General features: G+C 51.9%; 1 protein-coding gene across 1 annotated transcript in view; it reads left to right on the top strand.

Annotated features, from left to right (window-relative positions):
- Positions 1 to 12,822, top strand: part of GNB5 (G protein subunit beta 5) — a gene marked incomplete at its 3' end in the record, with an annotated part of 32,987 nt that extends 20,165 nt beyond the window's left edge. The window contains 6 exon segments of the mRNA NM_001082170.1: positions 981 to 1,113; positions 4,013 to 4,156; positions 6,187 to 6,278; positions 9,166 to 9,214; positions 11,758 to 11,854; positions 12,654 to 12,822. Of these exon segments, the coding sequence (NP_001075639.1) occupies positions 981 to 1,113; positions 4,013 to 4,156; positions 6,187 to 6,278; positions 9,166 to 9,214; positions 11,758 to 11,854; positions 12,654 to 12,822 (684 nt within the window).
- Positions 12,823 to 18,314: the final 5,492 nt, after the last annotated feature.

Below are 18,314 nucleotides of genomic sequence, written 5' to 3'. Positions count from 1 at the left end.
AGAGAAATGCATCTGAAAGTGCAGTGTGGTGGGGAGGGGGAGACACATCCTACCTCGAGGGCCAGGGGAGGCATAGGCCCCACTGTGCTTCTTCGTTATCATGGCCCAGGGGTGGGGAGCGTTCTGCCCAAGGGCCCTGTAAGGCCCGCAAAATCATCTGGTCTGGCCCTGCCATTGCAACCACAGGTGGGACTCAAAATTCAACAGACCTGTAGCAGGCTCAGTTGTAAGTTGATAATCTTGTATGGCCCAGGAATGACGTTCTAAATTTCCACATGGCCCCTGGCAGAAGAAAGCGGTTGCCCAAGTGCGAATCCTTCTCGCCCACGCCATCTATAAATGAGCCTGCCAAGGCTAATTACTGATGACAAGCGCTCTCAGTTGCACACTGGCAACTCCAAACAGGTGGAAAGGCCAAAGGGTCCCCTGGCTTCCCCAGGGCTGCGGGAAAGAGCAACCATCCGGACTATCCCCACTAGAAGGAAGCGGGGCTCTTCAGACTAAGGCTGATCTTAGGGTCTGGGGCAGGAAGAGAGTAAGTGAGCCTGAGACGTTGTCTTATTCCGGAAGGTAGGGAATGTTTAGGGACCAATAGGGTCACAGGAGAATGAACAGGAGCTGGCTCACAGGGGTCCCCATGTCCACATTTGGGGCAGTTTGAGCATCAGATGAAATCATTAAAGAACAAAGAATCTGTTGGTGTACAGTGACCCTGGGGGAGGGTGAATCTTCTTAGAAAACATCAGCCAGTAGGTACAGAGGGCATTATCAGATGAGAGGGCCCTATTTTGTATCCCCCAAAATAGAATTTGATTCACACAAAGGTAAGCAAGTATGAAAGGAGGGTGGAGAAAATAATTTTTTAACTTTTCTATTTGTTTGAGAAAGTTACAGAGGGAGGGAGAGACCAAGAGAGAGGTCATTCATCCACTGGTTCACTCACGTCTCCTAACCCCAAGACTTCTGTCTTCCTGTGCCAGGGGTTTGGATAATAAGTGCTCTGTGTATCCACTGACATTTGACAAAAATGAAAACATGGCTGCCAAGAAGAAGTCTGTGGCTATGCACACCAACTACCTGTCGGCCTGCAGCTTCACCAACTCCGACATGCAGGTAAGGAGCCGCGTGGCCCGGAGCGCTAACGAGCCAGGAGAGGAGGCTTCTCCCGGGTCTTGCTTAGGACGGCTGCACCCCAGCAGGTTGCTCTGAGAGGAAGCACCTGTTGCTTCTGTCTGGCTTCAAGGATGGCTTTTAGTGAAATCAGAAATGAGAAGCCAGGGCTGGTGACGCTGATAGAGCTGAGATAACCTACCTACCAGACTGAAAATCCTCCTCTGGCTTACTTGGCTGGGGGGTGGGGAGAGAGGGGTGGGGAGAGAGGCACGGTCTCCTGGGCTGAGTGGTGGCGGCGTGATGAGCGCCCCTGTGCATGCGTGCGTGCCTGAGACTTCCCTGAGCTGCCATCCACCCGCCTCTCTCTGCACACCTGACACTCAGTTTTAACAAATGCAAAAAATAAAACAATTTCAGTTGTTACATCAGTGCCCCGCTTCAAATGAGCCACAGTGAAAACGACACAACCTCAACACATTCACTAAGCTTTTTTATTTTTTAGCAAGTTGTAAAGGCATCCGTCATTCATTTAATCAGCAAAACCTCATGGGCACCTGCTACCCACATTGCCAGACACCATGTGACCCTGGCACTGAAAACTCAGATGTGGTCCTCAGAGACCCCAGAGACAGACGCCAGTCATGATGGGACCGTGGGGGGAACTGGGAGCTCGAGGCAGGATGGCAGTCCCAGCGTTGCTGCTACCAGTGAAGTGGTGGCCAGTGTAGCAGAGAGCACAGCAGGGGGCAGGCAGTCTGGGGGGAAGGGGGTGGACAGAGCCAGATTCTATAACACCCTAAATGCCTGGGCTGGGCTCCGTAGGCATCTGGAGCCTCTGCAGAGGTCAGGCGGAATTGAGTTTGTTTAAAGGAGTTGGGTTGGCCAGTGCTGCAGTTCACTAGGCTAATCCTCCACCTGCGGCGCTGGCACACCGGGTTCTAGTCCCGGTCAGGGCGCCGGATTCTGTCCCGGTTGCCCCTCTTCCAGTCCAGCTCTCTGCTTACTGGCCCGGGAAGGCAGTGGAGGATGGCCCAAGTGCTTGGGCCCTGCACCCGCATGGGAGACCAGGAGAAGCACCTAGCTCCTGGCTTCGAATCAGCGCAGCACCAGCCGTAGCGGCCAGCTGGGGGGTGAACCAACGGAAGCAAGACCTTTCTCTCTGTCTAACTCTGCCTGTCAAAAAAAAAAAAAAAAAAAAAGAGTTGGGTTAAAGCCAGTTCCGAAGCTGGCAGCAGGGAGTCCAGGTGCCAGGTTGTTGTTCAGTTGCTGGCCAGAGGCTTGCTCAGAGTTGGAGGGTCTCCAGTGGGCCATGTGTGCACCTGCCGTTTCAGCCCACCTGGGAGCTTTGCAGTGACCACGCCCAGATATCCTTGGGCAGACACTTCTCTCTCTTTAGCTGGTTCACTCTCCAGATACCCACAACAGCCAGAGGAAGCCAGCAGCCAGGAACTCAGTCCACATCTCACATGTGTGTGGCAGGAACCCAAGTACTTGAGCCATTACCTGCTGCCTTCCAGGATCTTTATCAAGCAGCTGGAATTAGGAGCAGAGCTGGGGCTAAAACCCAGGCATTCTGATATGGAATGTTGGCATCCAAAGCCGCAACTTAACCATGACAAACACCTGCCCTCCCATACCCCCTCTCGCCTCCAGGCTCGCCTGTCACTCTGTGCAGACCCAGCCTTCTCCTACAGTACCCTCCTCTCCCCTTCCCTCTGCACGGCCAGCTCTCATCCTTTAAGATCAGCCCAGATGTTGCCCTGCTGGGTTTGGGACTCCTGGAGTGTAGCGCTTCTCACAGCAGGATAATTCATCATGGTCTTGCCTGCTAATTGAGGTGCAGTCCCCAAGCAAGCATCAGAAAAAGTGGCCATCAAGCAAAGCTTAGTCCATTAAATCTCCTGCATTAAGGGAGATCCTGAACTCCATGGAACCTGTGTAGTGCCTCACAGTGGAGACATAAGGGAAGGGTGTGCATGCAGGGTTTCAGAGGCCAGGCTGGGTGGTGGGAGGTGGGACTTCAGGGCAGGTGGGAGACTGGTTTAGGACGCGGTAGTGAGCCTGCAGTGTTTTGCAGTGAGCAAGCTGCTGGTCTTGATGAGTCAGCTGTCGGATTCGCTCACGGTCTTTTCCTCCAGGAGCAGATACTTCCTAAAGCAAGCAGCTGTGTCGTTTTGGCTTGGCCTCAGTGTTGTTGAACGTGGTACCAAGGAGGGCAGTCCTGGCCCCAGGATTGTGTGAACACAGGAACAGGGAATTAGATGGGTCTCCGTATGACTGCCAGTCCTATTCACCCAAGTGTCAGGAGAACAGAGACCAAGACGCGATCTTGCTGCAAGCCCCCAAGTGGCCGGATGTGGTCAGCATGCAGCAAGTGGCTGTCGAGTCTGTGCCAGGCATGTGGGAGCCAGTGGCCCTGGGGAGCCTCGGAGGCTCTGGGAGAGGGGCAGCAGGAGGAGGGCGTGTCTAACAAGAGGCCGCTTGGCCGCCTCTGTCCCAAGTGAGGTCCAATGCCCAGCATCGCTGTCACCGGGGGGGCTTGTGGGCCCTGCCCCAGCCCCTTCCTGTTGGCAGGCAGCCCAGTGATTCTGTGTACGTGGTGTCCAAGAACCTCTGTGTGTCTGGCTTGGGTAACGGTGAGAGGTTCTGTCATCCTACACGCCAGGCAGGTGTAGGGCCCCGTAGGTACCACCACGAGGACACGGGGGCTCCAGCTCCCCAGGGGGACTGATACCCGAACACATGATCTAGAGACAGAGAGGGTATGTTCGTGTGGGAGAGAGTTGTGTTTGAACCAGATCGAGCAAGGGTGGGGTGTGTGCTCGTGTGTGTGTGTGCACGCGTGCTCTTCCCTGCCCCACACTAAGCCTCTGACAGGCTCCCCTGCCCCTCACTGCAGATCCTGACAGCGAGTGGCGATGGGACATGCGCCCTGTGGGACGTGGAGAGCGGGCAGCTGCTGCAGAGCTTCCACGGCCACGGGGCTGACGTCCTGTGCTTGGACCTGGCCCCCTCGGAGACCGGCAACACCTTCGTGTCTGGGGTAAAGACCCATGGGCTCCCCACGGGGGTCTCTGTCCACTCTGGAGGTTTATGGTGGCGGCTGCTATCCGGGCTGCAGTAATTGTCCTCAGCTCTCCACGGCACCCCCAGTACCTGCAGCCGTGGTGGCGCTGGCTCCAGGCCCTGACAGGGGCTGCCTCTGTTCTGCCGCTGTCACTCAACAGTCCACCGAGGTTCTGGAATGTTCTCCCATGTGAGTGATGCCATGCAGGGTGCACATCTGCCACGTTGCAAGGTGTCACCTTGCAAGTAAATAGCAGCGACTTAGCCTCTGAGAGCATTGCAGATCCCAGGGCACCGAGCAGGTCCCGGGGCCACTGATGAGACGATGGCACTAAGCCATCCAGGCTTTGCGGCTTACGGAACACTCCCCCACTCGTCCCCTCCCCGCCACCCCAGGGAGCAGGGAACAGAGTACGAGGCCACTTCAGAAAGTTTGTGGAAATATGGAATTGAATGATAAGCTTCAAAGTGTTTTTAGATCCAGCCATAATTTTGTAATAATACGCTTTGTAAAGTCCCATCTTACCTGAAGGCTAAGTCAGCCAATGTGGCCATGGAGAGGCAGGGGAGCCCTAGCCCAGGCCCTGAAGCCCCTGGGCCTAGCTCTGCTGTCATCCACCACTTGGGTACGATGGCCAAGGCCGACGGTACCTGCCGTCGCTCTCACCAGGGGATGGTGAGCAGTGAATGCGGGAGTTTCTGTTGTCACCAGTTGGGAGGCATAAAAATCTCTGTGGATGGCCCGGGAGCTAGAACAGAGAGCTAAACATCTCCACGCGGGGAGCAACAGGGCTGACCTGGCCCCCAGTCCTGGGGCACCCCAGTCAGGAGACAGTGGTGAGGCAGGACGGTGACCCACACACTGGAGGAACTCCTGCAGCTGGGAGACACAGGTGCTTTGTGCTGGGCTGCCTGGGCCCCGGTCCTGGAATCAGGCCAGGGCTCTGTGGCCTCGGCTTTCTTGACCGTCTGTGTGCCCTCCCTGTACCTTTGTGCAGCTGTGTTTCTCCTCGGCTACACTAGCTGTTTGACTTAGCAACATCCCTGTGCAGTGCCTTGTCTCTTGCGGAGCACTAAACGCCGTGCTGGTTAGTGTCTGCAGATGTGAGGACCGTCCGGTTTTCTCTGACCACATCTCAGTGAAGACACTCAGAGGCCCAGGCCCCAGGGTGTTGAGGCTTCCTGTGCTGTCAGCCACGGTCCTTCCTTCCACCATTGGCTCTGAGTTGAATTGACAACTTGAACACTCATTTTAAGCCCTTATTTCTTCTGTGACTATTGAGAGCCTACAGTTTTCTGCATAAGCTTAATAACAGGACTGCTTTGCCAGAATCTATCAGAAACACTCTGGAACTCTGTTGGTGGAAAACTTCATGTTTGGGTCACGTTAGCAACCCAGGGACAGCGTTTATTTCACAGGTGTCAAGGTGGAGGCCCAGGGAGGTGACCTGCCTGAACCTCCCAGCTGATGGATGGCAGGGCTGTGGCGAGGGCCATGGTGCTGAGGGTGCAGGTGGCCCAGAGGCACGTGGCTATGGACCTTTGTTCAGGGCAGCCCTGGGCACCTCACACAAAGCTGGAGCTCCTGGCTGCTCAGTTTTGGCACTGGCAACCCACTCATGAGTATCCCACCCACGTACCACCATCCACCTGCCTGACCTTAAGGAAGCAGATGGAAGAGGAGAGAAGAAGGAAGGGAAAAAGGAGAGGGAATTCCCAGGAGGAAGGCAGAAGGCAGACTCGGGGCTGGATGGGGCGGGGTGGCCTCCGCTCAGAAGGGCATCCAAAGAAAGAACACTGAAGCGGGCGGCAGCCTGCCCTGCTCCCTCCCATTCTGTGGCCTAATTCTGGCTTCCCAAGGGTTCAGTGGTTGAGGAGAGGGGCCTTAGGTAACACGAGTCTCAGAAAAGTGGGAAGGAATGGTCTCTGTTGCATGCCAGGGACTCGTTCCACCTCCCTGGATGGTCCCTGCAGTGGCCGTAACTCTGGGTACCTTTGCATTCATAGGGCTGTGACAAGAAAGCCATGGTGTGGGACATGCGCTCCGGCCAGTGCGTGCAGGCCTTCGAAACACATGAGTCTGACATCAACAGTGTCCGGTCAGTGAGTACGATGCTCCCGTTTCCCCTCTGTCCTGCAGCGTCGCCTGGCCTTGGGGAATCCTTAGCCCAGGGACCACCTCCAGGCTCCGATTCCTGGACTGAGAAAGGCCTGCCCGGGAAGAAAGGCTGACCCATGGTGGAACTGAACGGGGCTCCAGATCTCATGAAGAATTTTGGCTAAACTGCATGAGGAGCAACTGATATCTCCTTAAATCAGTATTTCTCATCCATTCATTCAGCAGGTGTTCACCGAGGCTTTATTTGTCAGACAAACATTTGTATTTGAATTTGGGGATACAGCAATGAACAAGATCGATAAGGTCTCTACACCCCTAGAGGATCCAAGTAGACAAAGCCCAAATAAGATAAACAAATGTATACTTTAACAGACTCATAAGTGCTATGAAAAAATAAAACAGGGATATTTCTTAGAGGGAGGTCAAGGAATCCCTTTCTGAGAAGGTAGCTCTCCAGGGGCCAGGATGATGAAAGAGCCAGGCTTGCAGAGTTGGGGGCAGAGCACAGAGGCGAGGTGTTAAGGGGCTACAAAAGGCCAGGTGCCCCCGGAGAGTTTTGAGTTGAGGGGAGGTATGCGGCCAACTTGATCGTGATTTGTTGTTTAATGATTATTTGGGCTGTTTGGTGGCTAGATGTCAGAGATGCAAGAACGGAAGTACGATGGCCAGTTAGAAGGTGGTTGTGTGAGTTCAAGAGAGAAATGCTGGGGCCGTAACTAAGGAAGACATGGCCGAGACAGAGAAATGTCAGGAATTATGAAGGTCTTGAAATCTGACCCACCTGCAAGTTAACACGTCACAGGCTGCCATGGCTCACGGATTCCGGTAGAGGACAGGAGACTCCCGGGTCAGAGATGAAGCGCAGTGTAGCACTTGCGACAATGGCAAGAGCCAGAGTTTCATGCTGGTGCTGGTTCCTGGAGGCCCAATCCCACAGAGTGACAAATTGGGGCAACTGATGCCCCGTTCCAGAAAATACTAGCCTGGAAAGATGAAAGGGAATAAATCTAGAAACTACCGTGATCATCAGTTAAGTTAGTAAGGTGCAGGATGGGGGATATATTGGCTCATGTACTGAATTAGTGGCACGCGGGCTCAGGTGAGGCAGGCCCTCCAGACAGTGACTTAAACGAGGTAAAAATTCCTCCTCATACTGAGGCGTGAGCTGCTATGAAGGCTCGTTCTGCCTCTTGCGGTTCTGTCCCTAGGATGATGCTTTCAGCTTCCTGGCCCACCAGGAACTTGATCACAGGGACACACCTGGCTGCAGGGAGGTCAGAACTGCAGGTTTCATTCTGCCATGAACCAGTTTCTCAGTGGGCCACCCTATGGGTATTTTGGACAGCACATTTCTTCTTTGTAAGGGATTGGTCCATGTCATACATTTTAGCTGCCACAGCCACTGAATTGCAACAGAATCCCCTGGGCTTGGTAACAACCAAAAGCTTCCTGCTTGTATTTACCCACAGCTCTAAGGGAGAGGGGCGTGGCTGCTAGAGTCACCAAAAGTCTCTTCCAGGTGAACCCCGGAGCCCACGCTGGGTGTCTGAATTTCCTGCCAGCAGCAGGAAGTCGTAGCCACCGTGGTCCCAAATGGAGTACAATGTAGAAATCATTTTCATTTGACATTGGAACATGACTGTGTCTGATGATCCATGAATTCATAATGCTTCCAAAAACATAACGTGCCCACACCATGAAGGACTGACGAGGAAGAGCTGAACTGTTTTTAGCATTCTTCACCCAGCCTTTCTGTTCCCACCCCCTTCTTTTAGACCTGTCTAAGTTAACCACACAAAAGCAAGCCACCCCCTCCCTGGCCGAACATTCTGTTCCCTCCCCCAGGTAGGAGAGGAGGCCTCCACCTCTCGATTTTGTGGAGCTGAACCTGGAGGTCATTTGGAGCAGTGGAAAGGGAGGGAACACAAGTGGGCATGCAGAATAAAAGCTGTGCAGACCTGTGTTATAATCCTGCCCCTGGCTTACCATCTCGGACCTGTATTTCCTACTTGTTGTTGGCCAGAGCCTGGCCAGAGCCTGACCAGAGCCTGACCAGAGCCTGACCGGAGTGCTAGTAACCACCACTTGGTAAATGCACCATGCCTCCTCCTTTGCATGTCCTGGCTTACTCTTTGAGATGGGCATAGACTTTAGTGTCCTCACTTTTCAGAAGGGGAAACTGAGGCTGGGCAAGATGAAGTCACTTGCCAAAAGTGTCACCTGTCGTCAGTGGACAGTGCAGATATCTGGATGTGGCTCTGCACGGCTGCTCCCATGGGGTCTGCTGCTGTACCCATCTTCTTATCCCTGAGCTCACAGCCACATCTTAGGAATTAGGAATTGAATCAAGGGAAGCTACATGTACAGGCGTCTGCTCTGTTTAGTGCCTCAGGCAAATAAAAGAGTACTTCAAAAAGTTCATGGAAAATGAAACTAAGCTTGTTTTGCTTCAAAAAAGTATTGAAATCCATGCATATGAGGGGGTCTTCAAAAAATTCATGGAAAATGTATATTATGAAAAAGCATGGACTTCGACATTTTTTGCCCCAAACTAAACTTACCTTTCAATACCACTTTCCGTGAGCTTTTTAAAGAACCTTTAAACACATAGCACCCCATTTACTTCTCACTAACACTCCACGAGGCTAGTGTCACCGTCCCCTTTGTACAGGGGCAGAACTAGAGACCAGCGGGCCTGCCTTGTGAGCCGCCCCTCTGTCCTCTGTAGCACATGCCCCTTGTGTCTGTAGAAGTGGAGATTCTGGTTTTGAGGGCCCAGCATGGGCCCAGATGTTCCTGATGGGTGTCCAGGCTTGAGAATGACCACTCTAGATAAAGTATTTTCTGCCCGTACTTTCTCTCTGCAGGTACTACCCAAGTGGAGACGCCTTTGCTTCAGGGTCAGATGATGCTACGGTAAGTTGCTTTTTAAAATTATTTTTTAATTTATTTATTTGCAAGATAGAAGGAAACAGAGCTTCCATCTGCTGGTTTACTCCCCCAGTGCCCACAATAGCTGGGGCGTTGGTAGGGACTCAAGTACTTGAGCCATCACCTGCCGCCCCCCAGGGTGTTCATTAGCAGGAAGCTGGAATTGGAAGTGGAGCTGAGACTCAAACCCAGGCACTCCAGGTGCCCAGGTTCAGTGTGGAATGCAGGCGCGTTAACTGCTAGGCCAAACACCCACCACTAAGGTAAAGTTTGAAATTATTGAGAGCTTTTATTTGAAAGACAGCTTTGTTAATTTTATTTTGAAAAATATCTATTTTCTGGCTACAGAAGTAATGTATATTAAATGGAGAAATTTGGGGGAAACATTTACTTGAATCTTTCTACCCAATACAGCTCACAATTGGATTAATTCCTGTCCTTTTTGTTTTAAACAATTAGCTTTATAATTTGCCTTTTTCCCTTAAAAACAAAGATTGTGAACATTTTCCCATGCTGCTAAACACTCTTCTCCATTATATTTTCTTAGTGGTTGAATAGAATTCCATGTGTGGACATGCCATCGTTGCTTAACTAGTCTTCAGTGTGGGGACATTTAGCTTTGCTCAAGAATTTTTTCTCTTCCTCTTGAAAACATTGTTATAGGTAAAGATTTTGCACCTCTCTTATTACTTCCTTAGAATTCTCAGGCAACTTGCTGAGCCGAAAATAAACCCAGTTTTAAGCCTTTTGATATTAATTGCCAAGTTATGCTGATTTTTCAAGAGAAAAATACCACATATCTTATTAGTAATGAGTTTTAATGTGATTTGCTGCAATGGAAGAAACTACAAAGTAATAGATTGAGAGCTTCGATAATAATGAAAGCTTTGAACTTTTGTATATCAAAAAAGCATTTAACAAAACGGCATACATTTGGGTAATTCTTGCCATGTGTATATTAGACCAGCTAGAAATCCTTTAGATATTAGTAGGGCTGCATAGTCAATAAGATGAATGTTCCAGTTTTTTTTTTTTTTTAAGTTTTGTTTATTTTGTTTGAAAGGCAGAGTTAGAGGGAGAGAGAGAAATCTTTAATCCTCTGGTTCACTCCCCAAATGGCTGCAACAGCCAGGGCTATGCCAGGCCAATACCATGAACCAAGAGTTTCTTCCAGGTCTCCCATGTGGATGCAGGGGTCCAAGTACTTGGGCCATCTTCTACTGCTTCCCAGGCACATTAGCAGGGAGCTGGATTGCAAGTAGAGCAACTGGGACTTGAACCAGTGCCCACATGGGATGCTGGTGCTGCAGGCCATGGTTTTAACCCACTGAGCCACAGTGCCAGCCCTGAATATGGCAGTTTTTAGGAAGATAACACGAAGATTGTTTACAAAGCAGCAAATTCAGAATTATGAATGAATACCTGGAAATGTTTTCCAAGTCACCTGTGATCAAAGACATGTAGCTGTAAGTGATCACATGCCCGTTTTGTGTCTCGTCTCCATCCCAGGGTGGAGACGGTGAGGGTCCTCACCCTGGACCTGGAGTCAGGTTTGCCACTGAATGCAGAGTTCTCCAGCATCCCCGCCCTTGTACCTGCACGTGCCGTTTCTTAGAAACTATTCGAAGGATTCTGCTCCAGCTACTCTAAGGAAAAATAGACGTGTGTACATATTTGAATATGATGAATAGTCATCATAGTATTATTTCTAAAAGAAAAATTAGAAACAACCAAAGCAGTTAACAGGATATAGCTAAACAGATCTTGATATAGCCACAAAAGGAATATTGAACAACCATAAAAGTCACCTCTTTTGAGGGTTAATGATGTGGGAAGACGCTCATAACAGGTGTCCGTTCCTTTTTTTTTTTTTTTTTTTTAAGATTTATTTATTGTTTTGAGAGGCAGAGAGAGAGAGAAAGGGAGAAAGATCTCTCATCCACTGGTTCACCCCCCAAATGACCACAACAGCCAGAGCTGGGCCGATCCGAAGCCAGGAGCCAGGAGCTTCTTCTGGGTCTCCCACACGGGTGCAAGGGCCCAAGGACTTGGGCCATCTTCTACTGCTTTCTCAGGCCATAGCAGAGAGCTGGGTCAGAAGTGGAGCAGCCAGGACTTGACCTGGTGCCCATATGGGATGCCGGCACTGCAGGCAGAAGCTTTACCCGCTACGCCACAGGGCCAGCCCCTGCCCATTCCATTTAAATAGACAAACAGTAATAAGATGGAAGGAAACAGCCCAGACATTAGTAAGTGCCTCTGGGATGGAAAGTGACTCATTTCTTTATGCGTTTCTGGGTACTGTTCAGTTTTCTACAATGAACATATGTCCTTTATTGGAAAAGAGAAAAAGTGGGGTTTCATTTTTGGCTTTGTTCTTCAATGCTGAGCTGATCTGTGGAGACGAACAGGAACCAGGACTGAGGGGTGAAATGGGAGAGGAGGCTATTTCCCCTCGAGCTCCTGGCACTGCCCGCGGCACAGCGAGCTGGGACTAAGGGCCGCCTCGTGTGTCTGTTTGCACCCAGTGTCGGCTCTACGACCTCCGCGCGGACAGGGAGGTGGCCATCTACTCCAAGGAGAGCATCATATTCGGAGCCTCCAGCGTGGACTTCTCCCTCAGTGGTAAGGTTTTCTTTTAGAAACTTACAGGGGAACAGGAGCCAGGCCCTGAGTGGGACCCCACCCACTCTCAGCAACTGGCGCTGAGCTGGGCCCTGCCGATGGCTTCCCCACCCCATCCCCCACGGCCACCCCGCCCCATCCCCTCATGCTGTCCGTGATGTCAGCACCTCTCATCAGCCCTCCCTCCTCTCCATACTCACGACCCAGAGGTGAAGTGTGTGGGTCCCTTTCTCAGAGCTCCTCGCCCCACCCCCTGCAGAGCAGGGGCGACAGTGGGTGGAGCCAAGGCAGAGAGCTGCCAGGCGCTCATTGGACCGGCTCATTAGACCGGACACGCCCCCACCGGGATGCTGCTCCTGCCTGCTGGAGCTTAATTTTCTGCCTTTCAGCTGTAGCTGGACAAGGCATCAACTTCAGCACACCTGACAGCGATGGGTCTGCGCTGGCAGTGCCTTCCTCCACGGCCCCTCACACTGTGCACGCGTGCACACACACACACACACACACACACACGGCACTTCCGTGGCGCTGTTCCCAAGTGGTGCCACAGTGATCTGCCCCTCATCTTGCACAGGCGGCCTTCTCCCTTTGAATGCCCAGGGCCAACACCGTGCCTGGCACATGGTGGGCCCCCGTGGCTGCTTACTGAATGCAGGGATTTCTGAGTGAGTGAGTGGGTGGGTGAGTGAGTGAGTGAGTGGGTGGGTGGGTGAGTGAGTGGGTGCGTGGGTGAGAATCATGAAAGGAACAAGAGGAAAGAAGGAAGGGGTTGCATAACCCTCCTCCCATCGCTTGCAAGGTCGCCTGCTGTTTGCCGGCTACAATGACTACACCATCAACGTCTGGGATGTCCTCAAGGGGGCCCGGGTCTCCATCCTCTTTGGCCATGAGAACCGCGTCAGCACTCTGCGGGTTTCCCCGGACGGCACTGCTTTCTGCTCAGGATCCTGGGATCACACCCTGAGAGTAAGAGCCGTGTTTCTGTTCTACTCTGTGTGAGGAGAGGGAGGGCTCAGAGGAAGCCGGGGTGGGCTGGCGAGCCACGCAGAGATGTCGGTCCAGCCCTGCGCTCACCGCAGGAGTGGGCTGCCTGGGGAGGCTGTGAGTGCTGTGTCAGAGCCGGCAGCTGGGCCCCCAGGAGACAGCCAGGAGGGCGCTGTGCGACCCAGGGATCCAAGAGGGGCCCCTTGACCCTGAAAGTCTGAGCCTTGAGATTCAAGCCTTTGGCAAATCAAGGCTACGCCTCTCTCCTGTCTGTGTTATGAGGATTGCGTCACGACTCCTGTGAGGCCCACAGAGATTCCAGAAGGCCATGAAGCCCCTGAGATGCTATGCTGGTGTGTGTGTGTGCGTGTGTGTGATGATATGCTGCCATGTGTGTGGTAATATGCTGACGTGTGTGATGATATGCCAACACCTGTGTGTGTGATGCTACATCAATGTGTGTGCAATGATACACCGATGTGTGTGTATGTGATGATACACTGATCGTGTGTGTAATATGCTGAAGTGTGATGATACACCAATGTGTGTGTGATGATAACACTGATGTGTGTATATGATATGCTGATATGTATGTGTGATGATGCACATCCTCTGTGTGTGTGATGATACGGCACTTGTGTGTATATGTGTGTGTATGTGATGATACACTGATCGTGTGTGTGTGTAATATGCTGACGTGTGATGACACACCAATGTGTGTGTGTTGATGACGCCTATGTGTGTATGTGATATCCTGACGTGTGTGTGTGATGATAACACTGATGTGTGTATGTGATATGCTGACATGTATGTGTGATTATGCACCAATCGTGTATGTATGTGATGATATGGCAGTCATGTGTGTATGTATGTGATGATATGCTGACGTGTGTGTGATATGCCAATGCCCTGTGTGTGTGATGCTACGTCAGTGTTTGTGTAGTGATACACCGATGTGTGTATGTGTGGTATGCCATGTGTATGTGATGATACACTGATTGTATGTATGTAATATGCTGATGTGTGATGCTACACCAATGTGTGTGTGTAATAATGCTGATGAGTGTGTAATATGCTAATGTTGTATAACACTGATGTGTGTATGTGATATGTTGATGTGTATGTGTGATGATGCACCATCATGTGTGTGTGTGTGATATGCCAATGCCCTTGTATGTGTGATGCTATGTCAATGTGTATATGTGTGATATGCTGATGTGTGTGTGTGTGTGATACGCTGACGTGTGTTTGCATGTGTGTGTGTTTCTAGGAAAAGTGCCCTCTGGCTTCCATCAGATTTCAAACACAGCTCCATGAGCTTGTCTCATGTTGACTCCCACCCCTCCCAAAATACCACCAAGTGTCCTGTTGAAGTTCCATGCTTCCCTCCGTGTGGAAGACCCGAAACTCGGCAGAAGCTCCATGGTGTCTCAGACGAGGAGAGCAAAGTGTGTGTGAGCCCAGGGGCCTGGCTGAGGGCAGGTCTTGTGCCGGAGGGTTACACGCATTTGTCACAGGACAGTTTTAAGGCTGCTGGTCACAGCAGGAGGAGAGGGGGCATTCCCAACTGCAGCTGCGTGCTCTCTAGGTTGTCCTGAGACATGGGAGTCTTTTCTCAAGGGGATGAGTGGAGTGGCCTAGTATTAGGGCAAAGAGAAAAAAGTATTTTTGCAAAGTTCCTGAAAATAACGCGAAAGTTGCCTGTGAGTTCACCTGCCCTGGGCAAGAGAGGCCTAAATTAGCTCCGTGAGCACAGCAAACTCTTTGCGTTCAGATGGTTCCACTCCTCAGTCTGAGACTTGCCTGGGAAGGAGGCCACAGACGGCCTGCAGACCAGGAACCAAGGGGGCGGGGGAGTCAGGCCCCAGCAGCACCTTGGAGGTGCCAGGGCCCAAGCATTTTCCTTGTAAGGCATGTGAGTGCCCTTTGAATAGAGTGTGTATATGTGTGTGTGCACACACGTGCATATATGAGCAGACCCATTTAATCTCTTTAAACTCAAGTTCTATGAGCTGCTAAGTCCCAAGAGACTAAAAATGATGTGTGTGTGTGTGTGTGTGTGTGTGTCTGTATCTTCACAGGTCTGGGCTTAATCATCCTCCCTCGACGCGCACATATGCACCTGAGGACAGACGTGAGCGCTTCCCTCGCCAGTCCGCGTCACTGCCCACGGAGCTGAGCGCCTGCTGCGATTTCGCTTACGGGAGCAGCTCCCAGGCTCCCTTGGCATCCCCAATGTTATTCTGCCAACTCGCGCCCCGGAACATGGCCGTGCGAGCCCAGACAGCACGGTATTTCTCACGTTCGAACACCTTGGGACGTTCGTCTGTTTTCACGGCTATTCCGAATTATCCTGCGCCCACTTGTGAGCTGCCCGTAGGATCCAGGAGTTAGGATAGTCTGCAGTGTTTCCTTCCATCAGATTCCTTTGTAGAGCACTTTAGGAGCTGCTGGTTCTCAGCGAGCGCCATGATGTTTGGCACCTTCCTCTGAAAGTGCTGATTTTACGAACTGTGTAAGCCGGGCTGTGTTAACTTGTCTGCAGTAGAAGAAAAATTTCCATCTGAATGTATTTAGACAGAAGTCGCTTTTTAAAAAACGTGGTTTTTTTGTCGTGAAATATCTTTTTCGGACTCCTGTCGTCTTTTTTTTCAGATAGAACATCTTTGGCCCCATGAATTTATAAATGCAGCAGAGATATGCGAAAAAAAAAAATGTGTACGGGTGTTTGATCCATGAAACGTATGCCAGTGTGCCCTGTCCCTGTGTCCCTGGGACGTGGCATGCACTTCATTTGAGGGCATGTTTGTGACACAAGCACTCCTGCGAGCGAGCAGCTCCTTTCTGTGTGGGAACACGAAATGCAAATGCATTTACAAATCTCTGAGTAGAAACACTCCGGATCAAGTGCATCTGATCCATATAAATTATATTCGTACATGCTGCACTGCCATTGTAATTATATACACAGATTGATGGGTAGGTCTGGAATAATAATAATAATCCTTGTTGCTCCTATTATTGAGACAAAGATTTTTTTTTTTTTTTTTTTTTTTTGACAGGCAGAGTGGATAGTGAGAGAGAGAGACAGAGAGAAAGGTCTTTTGCCGTTGGTTCACCTTCCAATGGCCGCCATGGCCGGCGCACCGCGCTAATCCGAAGGCAGGAGCCAGGTGCTTCTCCTGGTCTCCCACGGGGTGCAGGGCCCAAGCACTTGGGCCATCCTCCACTGCACTCCCTGGCCACAGCAGAGAGCTGGCCTGGAAGAGGGGCAACCAGGAAAGAATCCGGCGCCCCAACCGGGACTAGAACCCAGTGTGCTGGCGCTGCTAGGTGGAGGATTAGCGGCGCCGGCCAAGACAAAGATTTTATTTTAAATTGAGCAAGTTTTTCTGGAAGAGACCAAGTGCTTCTTGTTACTGGCTTCCTTCTTGTTTTCTTTTAGAAAACTCCTCATTCAAAAAGATGGCATGCATTCCTTAGGGGTCTAAAAATCACCTCGAACAGCAGACATCATTCCCAGGTGAAGCTTGCCCAGGGCGGCTGGGCCCTTGCCATGGGCTGTGTGTGTGTGTGTCCCGCGGATGGTCTGGTCTCTCTCGGCCCCACTCTAGTCCTGCCCGACTCCTTGTAGCAGTTGTGGCTTTGCAGGCCCAGCCCCAGGCCCTGGTCCGCAGCAGCCCCTCCAGGGTCAGAACCAGCACAGCCTCAGACAGGCCTGGACCTGCGCTCCTGTGAGCGTCGCGGGCTGGGCCTGGCCACCCTCTGGCCCGCTTGCTCCAGGACTCTAAGGGGCAGGCCAGCAATGCCATCTACTTACTTTAAACAGCCGTGGGAATTCTTTTCAGTCATTTGCCAGACATGTCCTGAGGGTTTTGCTCAGGGCCTGGGGCAAAGGCTCCTGGGAGGCAGGCAGGAGCGTGGTCCAGAGCAACCCTTCGTCAGCCCCACCCGACCCCTGGGGATTCCATCTGGGCACTGTGTCTGCCCGCTCCTGCAGCTGCCGCCAGCTTGGGCCCCAGCGCGTGTCCCGTCTGCTTGGGGACGACCTCAGCACGCGTGCCTCCCCTCTCTCCCACAGCCCCCTTTCTGTCTCTGCACTCCACCCTGGGCCCTGGCTTCCTGAAGGCAAGGCCGCCTGGGTCAGGGGAGGCCCAGCCAAGGCTCTGTGTCTGAGGACACAGAGCATCTGCAATGCTCGTGCTGGATCGCCCGTGAATGTCCAGCCCACGAGTGACGCAAGGGCACCCCCCTGGATGCGTCCTCTTGCAGCGCGAGGTGTTCAGCACCCACGGGTGGAAGCCTGGATTTGGGTTGACCTATGCATGGGGAGTCTCAAGGGAAACACGCTGCCATCACTTGTATTTTGCATGTTGCAAATGATGCTGATTGTAGCTTTTCCAACAGTTTTTCATTCTTTATTAGAAGGCTTGGGGCAGACCTAGCAAACCAGTAGTGGTGAAGGGGCTAAACGGATGGGCGCCAGGGATCCTCCCCAGCCCGAGGAGAGAAGGTTTAGGCAGAAGGAAGGGTGGGGGAAGGCAGTGCATGGGAACAAGATTGTGAAGCGGAAGCCAAACATCAGCTCCTCTGAAGTGGGGGCCACAGCCGCGGCACCTGTTCCAGACGAGCCGGGAGCAGGCTCTGTACATCACCCCCTACCCCTCAGCCTCTCCGAGGTTATCGGGCTCTAATGGAACATGAGGCTGTGGAGGCCTCCATGTCCCTGGCTAGCAGGTGGCCCCATTGGCACTGGGACCCATCTGTACACTGCAGCACCTCTGCGGCATACTTGGTCACGTGTAAGTTCTCCCAGCCTCAGTTTCCCCATCTGTGAAATGGGACAGCATTCAAGTATGTTCAAATACATCTGAACAAGGGTCAGTTCCCAGATTCCCCCTCTCAACATTTCCCAGTCCCTTTGCTATTCCCTGTCCCTTCTCACTCCTGCCCCTTGTATCTCTCTCCCCTCTTTTCTCCTCCTCTTTCCTAGCCCCCTTCTGAGCCTGCTCCTTCTTCCTCCTCTCTCTACATCTCTCCTTGTCTCCTTTCTTCTCCCCCTTCCTACCCTCTCCTCCCATTCCTCCTTCCTATTCTTCCCCCACCATCTCTCTCTCTCTTTCCCCTAATCCTCCCCCCCACTCCCCACTTGTGCATCAAATTAGTAATCATCAATTTATCTGGGTCAGTGATTCTCAAGCTTTTTGGTCTTGGAATCCCTCTGCACTGTTAAAAACCAAGGACCCCCAAATAGCTTTTCTTAGTGGGGATTATCCGTGTGCATCGTATGAGAAATTACAGAGGAGAAATACCATAAAGGGCAGGACTGCAGAAGCCTGCAGAGTGACAGTCTGTCCCAGTCAGTTATGAAAATCCTTTCAGTAGGACCCCCAGGGCTGTGCACCAGTCATAGTGTGAGGACAGCCCCTTTGAAGCACCTCTGTGTGAGACCTCCCTGAGGCCATTACAGAGCTCA

This window comes from Oryctolagus cuniculus, chromosome 12, assembly GCF_964237555.1.
Source record: "Oryctolagus cuniculus chromosome 12, mOryCun1.1, whole genome shotgun sequence".
In the NCBI taxonomy this organism is placed as follows: domain Eukaryota; kingdom Metazoa; phylum Chordata; class Mammalia; order Lagomorpha; family Leporidae; genus Oryctolagus; species Oryctolagus cuniculus.
Note: the sequence above shows the minus strand (reverse complement) of the source record. Positions and strands in the feature narration are given on the sequence as shown.